Source organism: Hylaeus volcanicus, chromosome 7 (assembly GCF_026283585.1).
Source record: "Hylaeus volcanicus isolate JK05 chromosome 7, UHH_iyHylVolc1.0_haploid, whole genome shotgun sequence".
In the NCBI taxonomy this organism is placed as follows: Eukaryota; Metazoa; Arthropoda; class Insecta; order Hymenoptera; family Colletidae; genus Hylaeus; species Hylaeus volcanicus.
Window position 1 is genome coordinate 20,453,180 of NC_071982.1, and position 14,604 is coordinate 20,467,783.

At 44.2% G+C, this 14,604-nt stretch overlaps 2 protein-coding genes and 1 long non-coding RNA gene across 4 annotated transcripts in view; 2 read left to right on the forward strand and 1 right to left on the reverse strand.

Moving 5' to 3' along the window:
* Positions 1–994: 994 nt before the first annotated feature.
* Positions 995–3,208, reverse strand: LOC128880093 (uncharacterized). 2 transcript variants are annotated; one of them, XR_008457752.1, is made up of 5 exons: positions 2,756–3,208; positions 2,388–2,475; positions 1,965–2,267; positions 1,194–1,610; positions 995–1,108 (listed from the first exon to the last, which is right to left on the reverse strand). It is a non-coding gene; the product is annotated as an uncharacterized LOC128880093 (long non-coding RNA). The 2 variants fall into 2 exon arrangements; XR_008457751.1 differs by lacking the exon at positions 995–1,108 and having other exon boundaries at positions 1,160–1,610.
* Positions 3,209–4,672: 1,464 nt separating this feature from the next.
* Positions 4,673–10,081, forward strand: LOC128880085 (zinc finger protein 530-like). The gene is made up of 3 exons (XM_054129788.1): positions 4,673–7,227; positions 7,477–7,636; positions 7,695–10,081. The coding sequence occupies exons 1-3, from the start codon at positions 5,855–5,857 to the stop codon at positions 8,337–8,339; spliced, it is 2,178 nt and encodes a 725-aa protein (XP_053985763.1). The 5' UTR covers positions 4,673–5,854; the 3' UTR covers positions 8,340–10,081.
* Positions 10,082–10,701: 620 nt separating this feature from the next.
* Positions 10,702–14,604, forward strand: part of LOC128880092 (protein yippee-like 1) — a 20,930-nt gene continuing 17,027 nt past the window's right edge. Inside the window, exon 1 of the mRNA XM_054129794.1 lies at positions 10,702–10,954. The gene's annotated coding sequence lies outside the window, so the exon portion shown is untranslated. The remainder of the gene's footprint in view (positions 10,955–14,604) is intronic.

The window sequence follows — 14,604 nt, forward strand, 5'->3', positions numbered from 1 at the left end:
TAAACTAAACGTTAACGATATAGGAAGAAGAACTAGAAGAAGAATATAGTTTCGGTATAGAGGTCACAGCCTCGATTTCCGTCTCGTGGCATTAGTTGCCCATAAAAGAACGGAATCCCCAGGCCTCCAATAGGATCGAGACGATCTCAAAAGGAGGCAAGATAGGAACGAAGGAAAATCCGTCTCTCGTTCTCTACCGCTCCTTCGCTATCTCTCGCTCCAATGGACGACGAGACAATAGAGCGACGTTTGCAAGACGCGATAGCAGTCGGATTAATTCTCAATCGATTTCAAGGGAACGAAGGCCTCCTCGACCCTTAGAATTCGGGCTTCCTCGACGAATACGCAACTTGTTGTTCGAGCGTCGCTTCAAATACATTTCAAGGTTCGAGATTGATCATTTGTCGGTAATCCAACGCGCTGGCCTTTGTAATAAGGAACTTTCAATAAGTAAATTCAATATATTGAATCTATATATTGAATAAACATAAAAAAAAGAAGAATAACAAAGATTGCAGTTAACGTTACTACAAACACCAGTACGATCTTCTAACAGTAATCATCTCCTAATTTTACATCGGTACTCTTTTAATGCGCTTCAAATGCTCGCAAAGCAGCCATGCACGTTTGGAGTATTGGCACGCGCAAAGGGGCCCGCGAGGATCGAATTATTGTTATCGCAACCATCTGGCCGTCACTTCGACGAGCCTGAAAGCCGACGCTGGCGTTCTATCAGATCAAAGGAGGCCGATGCTTCCGCTCGCGCAGAATGGAAAACATAACGCGAAATCCCCTGGCGAATAGATTTCCAAAGTGAGCGTCGAACGGATTGCCAAAGTACCCCGGGGACCGCGAGAGTTTTACGGGAAGAGGAACAAAGAGACCTGGCCCCCGTGCGTTTGGATCCGTTCGCTATTGTATCGGTCTTCAGGGGCTTCGAATATGCGATGTCTACGATCCAAGATACGGAGCGAAGATCAAAAGAGTCTGTTCGCCAAGTTCGTCTCGAAAGTGAACGTTTCTTTCCGTTGATGCGGCATCAAGGTTGTCTTCGCGAGTACTCGACTTCTGGGGAGTTGGATGGGAGGAATCCAGAGGAAGTGTTGCACTGAAGTCATCGATGTGAAATCATGGATATTATTACATGGATTAGAATGCACGGTGAGTAGGTTACTGAATTTGGATAGAGTTACCTTGAAATCATTCAAACATTAATTTTTTTTTTAATCGTGATAGAGTTTTCGGAGAAGGGTGCAGGGTCCCCCATCGAGGAACGCATGAACTGCCGATTTTAGGGTGGCTGGAAAATCGATGAACTTCTGGCAGGTCCTGAGGACTAATCGTGATCGATGATCCGGCACGCAGCAGCACGTGAGTGGTGATCTATGGCGTGGAAACGATCGCGATATATGGTCGAGAAAACGTTTTCGCCAGGCGTCGTTTGTTCGTCGACGAATTTAATCATATTTCTCATTTTCATAACATTCGTTTTCAGGTTAATATTTCATAACTGATATAATAATGGGAGTATACTATCTCGGTGATAGATAAGAAAAATATTTTCTATCTCTTCTAGACCATACTCCGATGACAACGTAACGTCCATAGGCCTGCAAAAAAATAAAATATACTATAGGAACATAAAACCAGGTTTAAAAGATAGCGTCGAGGCTCGATTTTGACTGATTTTCGAAATTAGACAAACCGGGCCAGGAATGCGGGGGCAACTAATTGCTCCCCGGGTTTCGACCCTTCGAGCATACCGACGCGTTCATTTTCGGGGCACCGGAATGGTACGCGATAGAAATCTCGAAATTATAGCTCGCTATATAGATGTTCCCGTGGACAGGGAAGCTCGTTAGGCGGTCGAGAGTATCGATGACCCTCATTAGGTAATCATCTTTTAATTAAGCCCGAAAGAAGGGGAGAAAGACGCCGCTGTTACGAGCGCGAAGCGTGATTACCTTGCTCTACCGGTTCAACGGACGGGTTTGTGTCTTCGAATGGGACTGACATACTACTTGACGCACTCTAATCTCAACGTGTATGGATAGATACACCTCGATCCTCTGTCAGGTGTACTTTCAAAGCGGCAGGGAACTCGTAATCTTCCTTTGTGGCGAACGACTCGGCTTTTTCTCCACAATACGTGACACGTGTTCCATTCTTCGAAGCGACGATACCGCCCATCTTGCTTGCACGTGTTTACGCGCAATCGTTTCGCGTTACAGCCAAATATTATGACTCTCGTGACCTGTTTGTCGGGACTGTAAACAATAAATCTCTTGTCGAGCGTGCGAGTTTAAAATTCAAACCATAACCTTTACTACTCAGAATTCAACGATCGTATTAAAATTTAGCCAATAAGAACAAAGATCTATAATCACCTTCGTGGGAATTTTTCCATGTATCTTGACAAAGGTTAGTAACACTGCTGTTTCCCGCCAAAATCTACCGCGGTCACACTTGCATAACCTACAATTGTAATCTAGTTATTGTAACCGATCGACACTGAAACTTCGCACGAATGCACATTCGAATAACGATTGGAGGGTAAAGAATGTTTGATTCGTTATTTTAGAGTAAAAGTTTCTATTACATCGTTCTCGATCTTTCTATATCTTTCTATACGTCCGTCAGGTAACGTCATCTGTGCCCATTTTTATGCATGTAGAGCAGACGAAAAACGAGGTATCATCGAAGGGGAGCTGCAGAGGATAGCTCTGGTAATTGATACACAGAAATCGCAACTGACCTGCGGAGGATGGGTTCGTGGAGGGATGGTCGACGAACGGTTGTTTGACGGCGCCAACCCCCCTGTCGAAGCACTGCGAACCTGGTATCGCATTCACGGTCCACTGCTTCAGGATTCGGGTCTCCTACCCTGCCTCTACGCTGTCTCGTAAAAAAGAAAGGAGAGAGAAAGGGACACGGCGAAGGCTGAGCGTCGTCGACGATCCGTAACCCTCGATCGTCGGTGTCAAACGTATCGCGCGGGCGAAACATACTTAACAGATGGTTAGATGAGGAACGCATTTGTCTTACAAATCGCGGTTACGGAACGTCCACGTTGCCCCCTGGTATGGAAACACTTCGAGATTCCTGCTTATCGACGGAGATTTATCGACCATGCTTCGAGAGAATTATTTATCGCGAAACTAGGGACGCGTGGCGTCTAATATCTTCGTCAGGGCGTCTTGAAAAAGACTCGCGGTAAGATGATACATTCTCGTGTTCATATCGTATTATTCATAGTCTTTATTCTTTTCATTTGCTTATGCATACATACGTGAATGTTGTTTAATGTGCTTCAGGGGTTTTTCCCGCGTCAGGGAAACAGATAAATACTCGATGTCGAATCGCGAAGGTAACCACAGTCGCATCACGTGTTCGTCGTATTCCGATACCGAGTCATGAGTGCGACCGCATGCTAATCAGCAGATGGGAGCAGGGAATGAAAATAGGAGGTGCTTCGAAGGGGGCTGCTTCGGGTAAAAAGTAGCACACCAAGAGGATGGTAAACCGTTTTAACGATCTTATAAAGATAAATTGATATTAATCCGTTAGATTTAAAAGAATAGATAGCTTTACCAAGTATTACACGTTCTGGCAAGCGAAGTAATCTAGAAGAGGGCATAAGTCGTGGTCGCGTGGTAAGAAACGCCTCGGCAATGTACACGGCAGGTGCGCGTGCAGACAGCTCGAGGCGCTTACCAGTTAACCATGGGGCGGGCAAACTTTTTCTGAAAGGGCCAAGCAAGAAGCTGCGGGATTTACCGTGCCAAAAAGAGGTCACGCTATGCTAAAGCGAACACAAGTCTTTTTAATCATCTTGTCAGGGTAGTATAATCCGTACATATCATCCGTAAAAGTTCTCACTGGGATACTACAGCTGCAACAGGCATCGTTTCTACGTTCGTGGCGTGTTAACCTTTTAGATAAAAAGAATACGAATGGCAAAGATATTCCTTACCCTAAAGCGAATAGATTAGTTGAAGTTCGTAAAGATAGTTTATCGTGTGTGTCCATTTACTCTACCGTGTGTGTCCAGCACTCGAGAGAGAAGATGAAAATGAATGGACGCAGCTGTAAGATTCTCATTCCCCGAGCACGCATTGGCTTTTTGCCAAGTCGTGAGCCCGAGCCATTAACGCGCGGGATTGCTTATCAGTTGCTGAGTCCGCGTTATTGCGACGCGGTCGTCGACGGATGACCAACCGAGCGACACGGCTGTGTTTCGGTCCCTGTGCCACCTAGATGCCCCCACGTCTCGTAACTTGCCAGATATCGACCATAAACGACGAAAGTGATCGCGCGTCCCTGATATCGACCTACCATCGATTTTATCAATAAATGACAAACAAATTCTCTTCTAGACATTTTTTTTATTTTATTATTTATTATGTTTTCAAACGTTATAATAGGATTATACCCCCTCCCTCGTTTTCATAACCTAAAGATAACCTTACTTTTCTTCGATTGATAATTGGGCTAGATGTTATCGACAGACAATTAGATTTATCGTAACGTACAAAAAATTACGTGTGTGTATGTGTGTGTGTTTGTAGAGGGGTTAAGTAATAGAAACAATTACTCGAAAGTATGAGAATACGTAGTGAACGTATATTTAGAAATAATACCATCGACACCCTATATAGTCATCCTACACTCGTTTACCATTTACTTCCTGGAATAATTGATTACTACGGAACCTTAATTATAGGTTACCGTGCGTAACAATAAAACTTTCATTTTTACCTGCATCTCGTCCAGCTTGGTGTCAAGCTGTGATCGATCGACAGTCGCATTCTAACCTCCGTGAAATACCAAAAATGCGCTGTAATGGAAAATTTGTGAACAATCAAAAGTATTTAGCTAAAAAGAAATACGACAAATTCGTAACCTGCGAACATTTAAACATGGTGGAAGAAATCGCGTCGGCGGTACAGTGTTGCCAGTACGGAAATGCTCGATGACGCTATTGCCAGGTTTGCTCCCTCCAAAACCGCGCGTGCATTGGCAGCATTGTTTTTTGGTAGTTTACAAATAAAATGGCCGATATATGAGGCTATTTTGTATGGACAATAAAATATGCAATTCTGTAAAATTAATGACCATCGGCCGTTTGTGTATGTACGTGAAAGTAAAGGTACAGTGTCGCGAAATACGAGAAAAGAAGGTGAAGTGTGAGTGAGCGTGTGGGAGTGCCGTGAGAAGAAGGTGGAGGTTGTCTTTCAAGACCCGTGGACGCCGCGGGCCCGAAGACCGAAACGAAGAATCACTTACGGGACTCTAATACATAGAAAAGCCAGCCGACCGCTGTATTTTTTCCATTGGCGCGCGGTGGCGCGACAACTAAACGAAAACGACTCTAGATTTGCGGAACCTGGTTTACAGCACACGGGCCCCCTCTGCCGCCTGCTCCAATTCTTCGAGTGCTCTCGCCTCACCTCCTGAACACTGTGTGTTCCTGAGTCAGGGAAAACAACACTTGGGTACACGTCGTGTACACCGTTGTTTTATGTCACATATGATAACAAACACACAGCGTTGACCACCTTGCGAACATTACTCAACGTATACTGATCATCCAGACCTATCGAACAGCACTGCGTACCCCAATATTATTATACCACAGAGCCGCTTTAGGCAGATATGATTCCCAATCCTGAAACCAAAGGCCGAGATACTGGAGTGTGACGGGTACGTTTACTTAGAACCTTTCAAAATATTTCCCGCAGACCAATTCGTGGTAGTGGAGAGAAGTGGTGTGGACGATGCGTTGACAGAGACGGAGGGGCCCACGAGCACCGCGTCCAGCCAGCCCACCCCCTCCGTTACCCCTGTGTCAAACATGTGCACCACTCCTGGCAACGTGGGCACAGGATTTGGGTATACCTGGTCCTTTGGCGGACCTGGTGCTGAGACCCGAGAAAATGCTCAGGGTGAACTCACTACCAATATTAGTTACGCGGTGAACAACAATCAGGATCAGAGTTCGAGTCAGAAGATTCAGGTCGACATTAAGCCCACCAAAATCACCAATAGTACGCACCGAAGACCAATGTTCACTATGAACGAAACTTGTCAGCAAACTCCAACCACCCACCATGGCCATACAGCTGGAGCTCACAATCAAACTCATGTCCGTATTAAAAAACAACACGATGTATTTTCGTTAACATGCGATAAAGGCGGTTGCAATTGCGACGCCGCGCATCCGACACCCCCGCCGTCTCTTTTCTCTAATACGTTAGTTTTTACCACAGCCGATAAGCATGCCATGAGTAAACATTTCATGACACCCCTTGGACCAATACAACTTACAGCGGAAGAGTGCAATGAAATTTTAATGAAAAGAGCAGCAGCTGCCTCGAATCAAGCCAACGTAAACAATGTGACGACGAGTCAAACAGATAGCACAGCCCATTTTGGACACGTTTTAACGCACGTTAATACCACTCAAATTGAAACCAAGGTAAAGCAACAGCAAGATATGGGAAGTCAGGTCCGTGTACCAAAAGAAAGACCGTACTCCTGTTCTGAATGTGGGAAGTCGTTTCTCTTGAAACATCACCTTACCACGCACGCGAGAGTGCATACCGGGGAACGACCTCACGTTTGTGTTCATTGCGGAAAAAGTTTTGCACACAAACATTGTCTTCATACTCACCTGCTCCTCCATAGCGCGGATCGACCGTATCAATGCCGCGAATGTAAAAAATCTTTTACATTAAAACACCATCTAGTAACGCACACGCGTGTACACACGAGGGATCGACCATTCATTTGTCAAGAGTGTGGGAGAGCATTTCCTTTAAAACGTCACCTAGTGACTCATAGTAAATTCCATTCAGGAGAGAGACCTTTTGTTTGCGAAGAGTGTGGAGAGTCGTTTTCGCAAAAGGACCACCTCACGATGCATTCGCGCTTCCATGGCAGTCTACATCCATTCGTATGTCATGATTGCGGGGCAACCTTCCAGAGGAAGTTCGAGTTAGTGAATCACGGCCGCCTCCACGGCAGAGTTCCACACTCGTGTACTGTTTGTGGAAAAGAATTTCTACAAAAGAGAACATTATTGGCACATATGCGTTTACATACAGGAGAAACACCGTTTGCTTGCACCGTTTGTGGAGAGGCTTTCCCTCGAAAAACGGACCTGGTTGCCCACTCTAAGATTCATAACAACAATACGAACACCGATGAAAAGGGTCTGATGTGCAGGTAAGCATGATTTCTATACTGGTAAATTTTATTGTACCGTATTAAGGTGTGACAAGCAAAAGAATTGATTCAGGAAAACTACCGACAGTAATAATGGAACAGTAGCAATGGAATTGAGAGGCTGGATACTCTCATTTCTTAGTCAAGTCGATTCATTCATTTGTCAGACCTTAAGCATTTCGAAACGTACATTTAAATCAATTTTAAACGAATATCCTTCAATCACTTATGCTATGTGAACTGTTTCAGGGAATGTGGATTGGACTTCTCGAATCGAGAAGCCCTTACTTTGCACTTAAGGTTACATTCTGGTGATCGAACGCTTGTTACGGACCTTTGTGGACTAGCAGCCGCCTTCCAACAAACTCCTGGACACTTCCTCACCCCCAACACTCCAGCAACCCATCAGGTATCACCTATATCGGCATAACATACAGAACACGTGTGTAAAAATGTTGATATTGCAGATGAATGGACCGATTGGAAACCCCGGTGTCAGCCATATGCACGGTGCGACGCAAACATCACCACCAGTGGGAGCGGGCCCAAAACCGAAACCACATGTTTGTCCTGATTGCGGTCGTGGATTCGCACAGAAACACGGTTTGTCCCAACATCAACGGCGTCACACGGATGGCAGCTGCCACATACGATCCCACGTGTGTGATAAATGTGGCAAAGCCTTTTACCAGAAGAACCATTTGCTACTGCATCAACGTCAGCACATGGATCCTCCTCCGAGTATACTCCGGCAACAGCAGAGGCAAGCTGCGCAGGCTGCTGCCCAGCAAGCACAACAACAGCAACAAGCGCAGCAACAACAACAGGTGCAGCAACAACAGGTGCAACAACAACAAGTGCAGCAACAACAGGTGCAACAGCAGCAGCAGCAGCAGCAACAACAAACACAACAGCAGCAGCAGCAAACGTGCACGGTAGACACAAAAACAATACAGCTACAAGCGATACAGCAACAAGTGCAACAACAAGTTCAACAACAGGTACAACAGCAAGTACAACAACAGGTACAACAGCAAGTACAACAACAACAACAGCAACAACAAGCGTGCTCTGTGGACACTAAAGCAATACAGTTAAATGTCACTATGTGAGACGATATAGAAAGTGGGGACTGGACAGTCCCTGGAACAATAGCACTCCCAAATGCGCACCCGGCTGCCACCCTCTGCACGCACTTCTCTTGTACTAACAATACACATTAGATATATTTATTATCTCTAGAATCGAATACGAAGTAATCAATTTTATTACAAGAGTATATATACAAAGTATACATATTATATTCTAAATATGTAAGGCTTGTAACAAGAAAATAAAAATAACCATATATTAGTGTTTTACATATACTTTATATATCATTTACTCTAGATATGTAAAATGAAACTAAACAAATTAGTTGCCTTAATGAGATGAAGAATTTTAATGAATATATTAACTATTGTTTGGTGAACTTTTTTTTTTCATTTACTTTTAATTAGTAGGACATCACTTTATAAGAAAACGCATATTGAATAAACAAACATAAAAAAAGAATAAGTTTTTTTATGTACTACTGCTTTGTTGTTATCCTTCATGCTGTGCTTGTATGACGGAAGTCGAGAGAGACGTTTGATCGTGTGAGTGATCAGTAAGGATGAGTACGTAGAATGTATCAAGAAAGAGGGAGAGGGTGGCAGACACAGCGCATTTACGGAGCATTTTAAATTGTAGGTCTGCCCGACGAAAAAGAAGAATGAGTGGTGTCTAATACGTACTTTTACGTTACACGGTACGCGCAATTTGTTTAACAAATTCTAGAGAACTAAGTAGAATCGCAAAAATTTATATTTCATTGTCGTTTTTAATTGATTTCGTAGAATCGTGTACATTTCGAATTGTTAAAATGTTTTGTTTTCAAGTTTTTACATGATCGTACTGTTTCTATTTCTTAACTCCCGTACTATTCTAAGTTCGTGGTAACTTGGACCTTTTTTTTTACTTTATAATATTGGGATGATATGCGTGAAAGGCGTTGACATGTTCTCGAAAAATCACTCAGTATAGCGGACTTTTGTAATAGTTTGTCAGAGATATGTAATAGTTAATAGAATTGCGCAAAAAAAAAAAAAATGAAAGAAGTAATAAAGGTAGCTTTCCTACATAGTTTTAACACATATACATATTTTTCCAGACAAACACAGGCACGCATTCGTTCCCAGCTTTACGCTAAAATTAATCACGAACTTGAACGATATTCGAGAAATTTTTTTTATGTAACGTCAGGCATTTGTTCGATCTTTTTCAAGTAAAACAATTTGCGTAATACGGGTATAAATGCTTTCGCCATTAATCAGATCATCTTCGGTTACGTAAAAGGTTAATAAGACTATTGCGCCTAGAAGAAAATAATATATTACAGTACGTATGAGAAAGTATTTATTTTTTTATATTCTAATACTTTTTCTAGCCATAATAACTCTTATTAACTTTTTACGTATCGGAAGACGATCTAGTTAATCATCGAAAGAGTTTATATTTGTACCGCGTAAATATGTCGTACTTGAAAAAGAAGATCGAACAAGTGCTGTAATTATCACGAATGATTTTACTTTGTCTCTCGAACAATTCAATATTACGAAAATGAATAGGTAATATTCGGTTTAAAAAAAAAAAAAAACAGTTGTTTAACAATCAAACATTGTAAGACAAGTTTTACTGTACTTTTTATATCTTATTCGCGACTAAGATGTTTTTCCTTTTTCTGCATTCCAGTCTGCGTGTACAAGAGACGGATTACCATGTCAAAGTCATATTTTGCCCGCATATCATGAAAATAAATGAGGTACGCGACTAATCAGCATTCCTATTTTTGAAACCACAAAAAAAACGCGAGTCTGCGGAAAATGCATTCATCAGACTTTCATTCGAACTCACATTACGATTCTTACAGCAAAATGAAACGACGCAGTTAATAGGTTACGATATCTCCTATTTCGAAATCTCCCGCGCGTCGCGTTCAGTATCGTAGCGAGGAAATTTTCCTTAAGGGGCAAGGTAATGGTATCCTGTAATGGTAAACAGAGATTTTTTTCAATTAATTTATCCGGCTAGTTGTCATTCGTTATTCATAGCGTTGGTTACGAATAAAGTTTTATTCAACTAAAACTTTCAGTAATCAGTTCTCGTATAAAACTTTATCGGATAAAAGAGGAAAGGATTCTTTCGCGTGCTGTTTGGCGCATTTTTACGTGAGATGTTGATGTGAAATTTTTTTATATTTTTCAGCGCACGTATATGTAATACATGCGTATTTCATTTGAATAGAACTTTATTCTTGGTTCGCGAAATAAAAGTTGATCCAGATAAAGTGTTGTTCTCGTCGGTTATCTAGATAAAAATGTGCCCAGCTCTGGTCGCGAGCGACCTCTAGCGACGATGTCCGGAGGGAAGTGGAAACTGAAATGGCGCATGCGTACGGGTCATCGTATACCGTCCCGCCTGCGGACGAACCGAAATAAATCGAACGACGCCGAGGCGATCAGAAGTACGGTGCTCGCTGGACGCGACTGTTTCGCGTTAGTGATGATCAAAACGAGTTGTCGTGGTCGTTGTTTGCGGCATTTCGCGAAAACGAGGGAACCGTGATCCGTGATCGAAGGCTCGAGGTGCAGAGGAGGCCGAGGACACGCGTCGTCGCTCGTTGCCGCGGCCACGGATGCATATGGAGGTGCGTAAACCCCATCGTTTCGATGCACCCTCTTCTTATACACGCGTTCTTTGTTTCCTTTGACAACACCACGTAAATACAAGCCCTCGAGGCTGGTGCCTCCACGCAACTGCCATTTTGCTGTGGTCCGTCGTGTTGGTTCCGCGAAACGCGACGTCTCCGCGAATAATCGAAAGTGCAACGGTTCCGTTTACCCATGGGTGAATTTATCATCGGTGATACCCGTACCATCGACTCGTAGTTCGCGAAATTCATTAATCTTGTACACTGTCTCGACCAGTTACTTCGATATCGACGGCCGGAGTGACTTTGAAACGCGCTCGGGAGAATCTACGTTCGTGTTGTTTTTCCCATTCTCTGTGCATCGAACGACGCAATACTATTTTTTTTTTTGTTCTTTTTACCAAGTCTCTCGGTATTCAGTGTACGGTCATTCACAGCGTCGAAGCAGCGTCGTCTTTAGCTGAATCGTGGTGCATGTATTTCGTGCGACGATGATCTCTGCCTTGGGAACAGGAGCGAGATTAAAAGTACGTGCGCACACGGCATCAGACTTTGTGTACGCTCTCAGCTGACGGGGGCCTGTCAGCTGCCTTACACGAGAAGATCAGGGCCGTCGCTTCGTGGCGTTTCACGCGATTCTTCCCGTTACCGTCTTCGTCGCGTATTTCCTCGCTCGTGCACCTTTCGTCTTCGATCCTGTACCGTAATTAGGACTTTTCCACTTAGTAACAGTGCAAAATCTGCGGTATCGAACGGGTCTGTCGTCACGTCTTCACGTGTGTGCGTGAGACGATTCTTTCGTTCCGTTCTTAACCCCTTCGTCCACCTAGAGACAGCGTACATCGTTTCTTTTCACGACGCGTATTCGACTTTTTTTGTTTGTCACGCGCGAACAGTCTCGTTAAAACATTTCAGAATAATTCCAAACACGTAAACACACTCGGTCGCTATTTCCAACAATAATACCAAACTGGTTTCCATCAAAAATGACACCGCGGCCACGAAAGGGTTAGTTTGCGAATCGCGTAGCGACCTTGGCTAACTCGTCGAACGCGTAATTACAATTTCGCGTCGATTTATTCGTCATTACGGACACGCTTTTCCGATTCGTGTTTCTCAACGCGTCTCTGTTCGCATTTTCGTCGTTATTCCCAGTGAACCGTAGTACGCGCGTTTCCAACGATAAATTTCACTGACGTCCGACCGGCAATGTCACCAAGATAATGCGCGCTGGCTCGTCTTTTGTACACACTCGCAGCTGATTCAACCGCCGCGTCATAAAAATGTTTCGAACTCTATTATCTTTGCGTCGTGTGCGTGTATACTGAACGCGTTTCGCGGCGTGCTGCCGGAAGGCTTCAACGGTCTAAAAAAAAAACATACATAATGTCTCTCCCGACGGTAAGACAAAACAGAGAACGATAAGAGAATCGACGCGTTCGAAACACGACAGACAAAAGTGATACGATTGCGTACGACACGAACCACTCCGAAAATCCGATGTTTCAGTTTCAAAATCCTTAGTTCGAAAGTGTTATATCGCGTGTACGTGCAGTCTCGCGGTATACTTCTCCTTAGCGCGATGTCGGAAGGCTTCGATCGCTTTGGAAAAAAAAAACCTACATAATACTCTCCGCTGTAAGAGAGCGACAGAGAGAATTGACGTAACGCTTCTTGTCCAGCGTTTCGTGACGATCAAACCGCGATCGATTTTTCTACCGTAAATATTTGGCGAAGCCAGTGAACATCCAACTAGCTGAAATCGTTCCGAAACGGTCGGTCGTGTCCATCTATTTCCCTTCCATCTATCGATCCGTAATTCGACTACGGTTTTCTTGAGACACGTTCCCCGTGTGTTACCGCCTTTCGAATTTAATAGACCGTAGAACACCGGGCGTGCGTGGATGCGCCACGGAGCGCGCATATTAAAGTGCAATTCGCTTTGAAAGCGACATCCGTCGCCGTCAGGACGCTTACATGGAAAATTAAATATGCGCGACGAGTGACGAAGGACGATGACCCGAATTAACTAAACTCGAAGCTACTGCTGCTGCTCCGTGCTTGTTCCTCTCCCAGTGTGTTTATTTAAGTTGCAGTAGCGTAGCGTCGCCGCGGGTCCCCGTACACCAACACGGTCCAGAGTTGGACAACAATTTTTACCTAAACTATGAATAATAGCTGGCGAGACACTCTTACGCGTGAGTCACGAATAAAGTGTATTTGTTCGTTATGTAAACGAAGAAACAGTACATGCACGTCTTTTAAATGCAACGTGTGACAAGCACAACGAAATAATTACACACCGCGTACGATATTCCACACATACATGTGCGGTAAAAACACGTGCGCCCATGGAGGATTATTTTTTTATTTGCATAACGATGAAATATTTATTCCCTCGCGTTCGTTGTCCGAATAAATATTTTAACCGGGCAATTATCCATACAAAGGTTTGCTTAAAATTCTACGACTTCAAATTTTACGACTTCAAATTCTACGACTTCAAATTCTGCTCAACTTTGCTAGAAATTCTATTCTAGCCTAGAATATCGTAGCTTCTTCTCTGTCCCTGTTGCCACGCGTGCGAACGCGTAGGGACACGATCCCTTTTCTTTTTTTCTCCGTCACGAAAAAGCACTTCCATGGCTTCGAACTGAAACTCCGGTTGCTATGGGCGCTCGCGGGCTGTCGACCGACGGGGCGCGTGCGTTGACCGCCAATAGGCGTTCTTCGAACACGGTTAACGAACGCCTCCGCGTAATTTCCGCACGCGGATGATGTTAATCGACTCGTGTGCATCTTCCGTCGAGAAAGTTCGCAATTAATAATGCTCAATTAAGCAATTTAACCGAGACGTACACACGCTTTCGCGAAACGCGCATACCCGGTGTCGTCATTAAAATTACCGCTCGCCGTCATTTGAATTTCCAGCCGGGAGAAACTACGCAATTAGAAGTAATTAGCGGGATAGATGTTATTGGCGAGTAATACGTTCGCGATTCGGTGCATTCGCTTGTATTACAATCTATCCAAAAAAAAAAGAGAAGAAACAGAATTACTCCCGTTATCGGTGGGGAGCCGCGAATCAGGAACGGAATATTTCACGCGAGGAAAAATGCATTGTTCCGTTCGCGCGAACTCGTGGACCTGTTGGACGACGCTTTTGTGTACGTTTACAGCTGATTGGGCTGTCAGCTGGGCTATGCGCCGGATAGAATCGTCCACGGGCTGGCCAACGCACGTTCCACCGACGCTCTCCAGGGGGCCTTGTTTTTCTTCTATTTCTTTTTTTTTTTTCTTTTCTCGTTCCCAGCGCGACGCCAACGGGGGCAATGGCTCTTGCAATCTTTAAACTTATCCCTACTGTGAGTTGCGCGCGGTTGGGATGAAGCGAAGGGGTTACGTGCGTATAAATACGGTGCACGTAAATATAAATACTCGTGATTCACCGATCCTGCGCGAACAGGACCACAGAGATATTCTACAGGGTGTCCCAAAAATGTTGGAGGTCCTTGAAAAGGGTGGTTCAGGGGGTGATTTGAAACAACTTTTTCCTTAGCGAAATTGTTGTCCGAGGCTTCGTTGAGGAGATATTAACGAAAAACACTGACCAATCAGAGCGCGCGGATACCGTTGGAGCGGCCGCG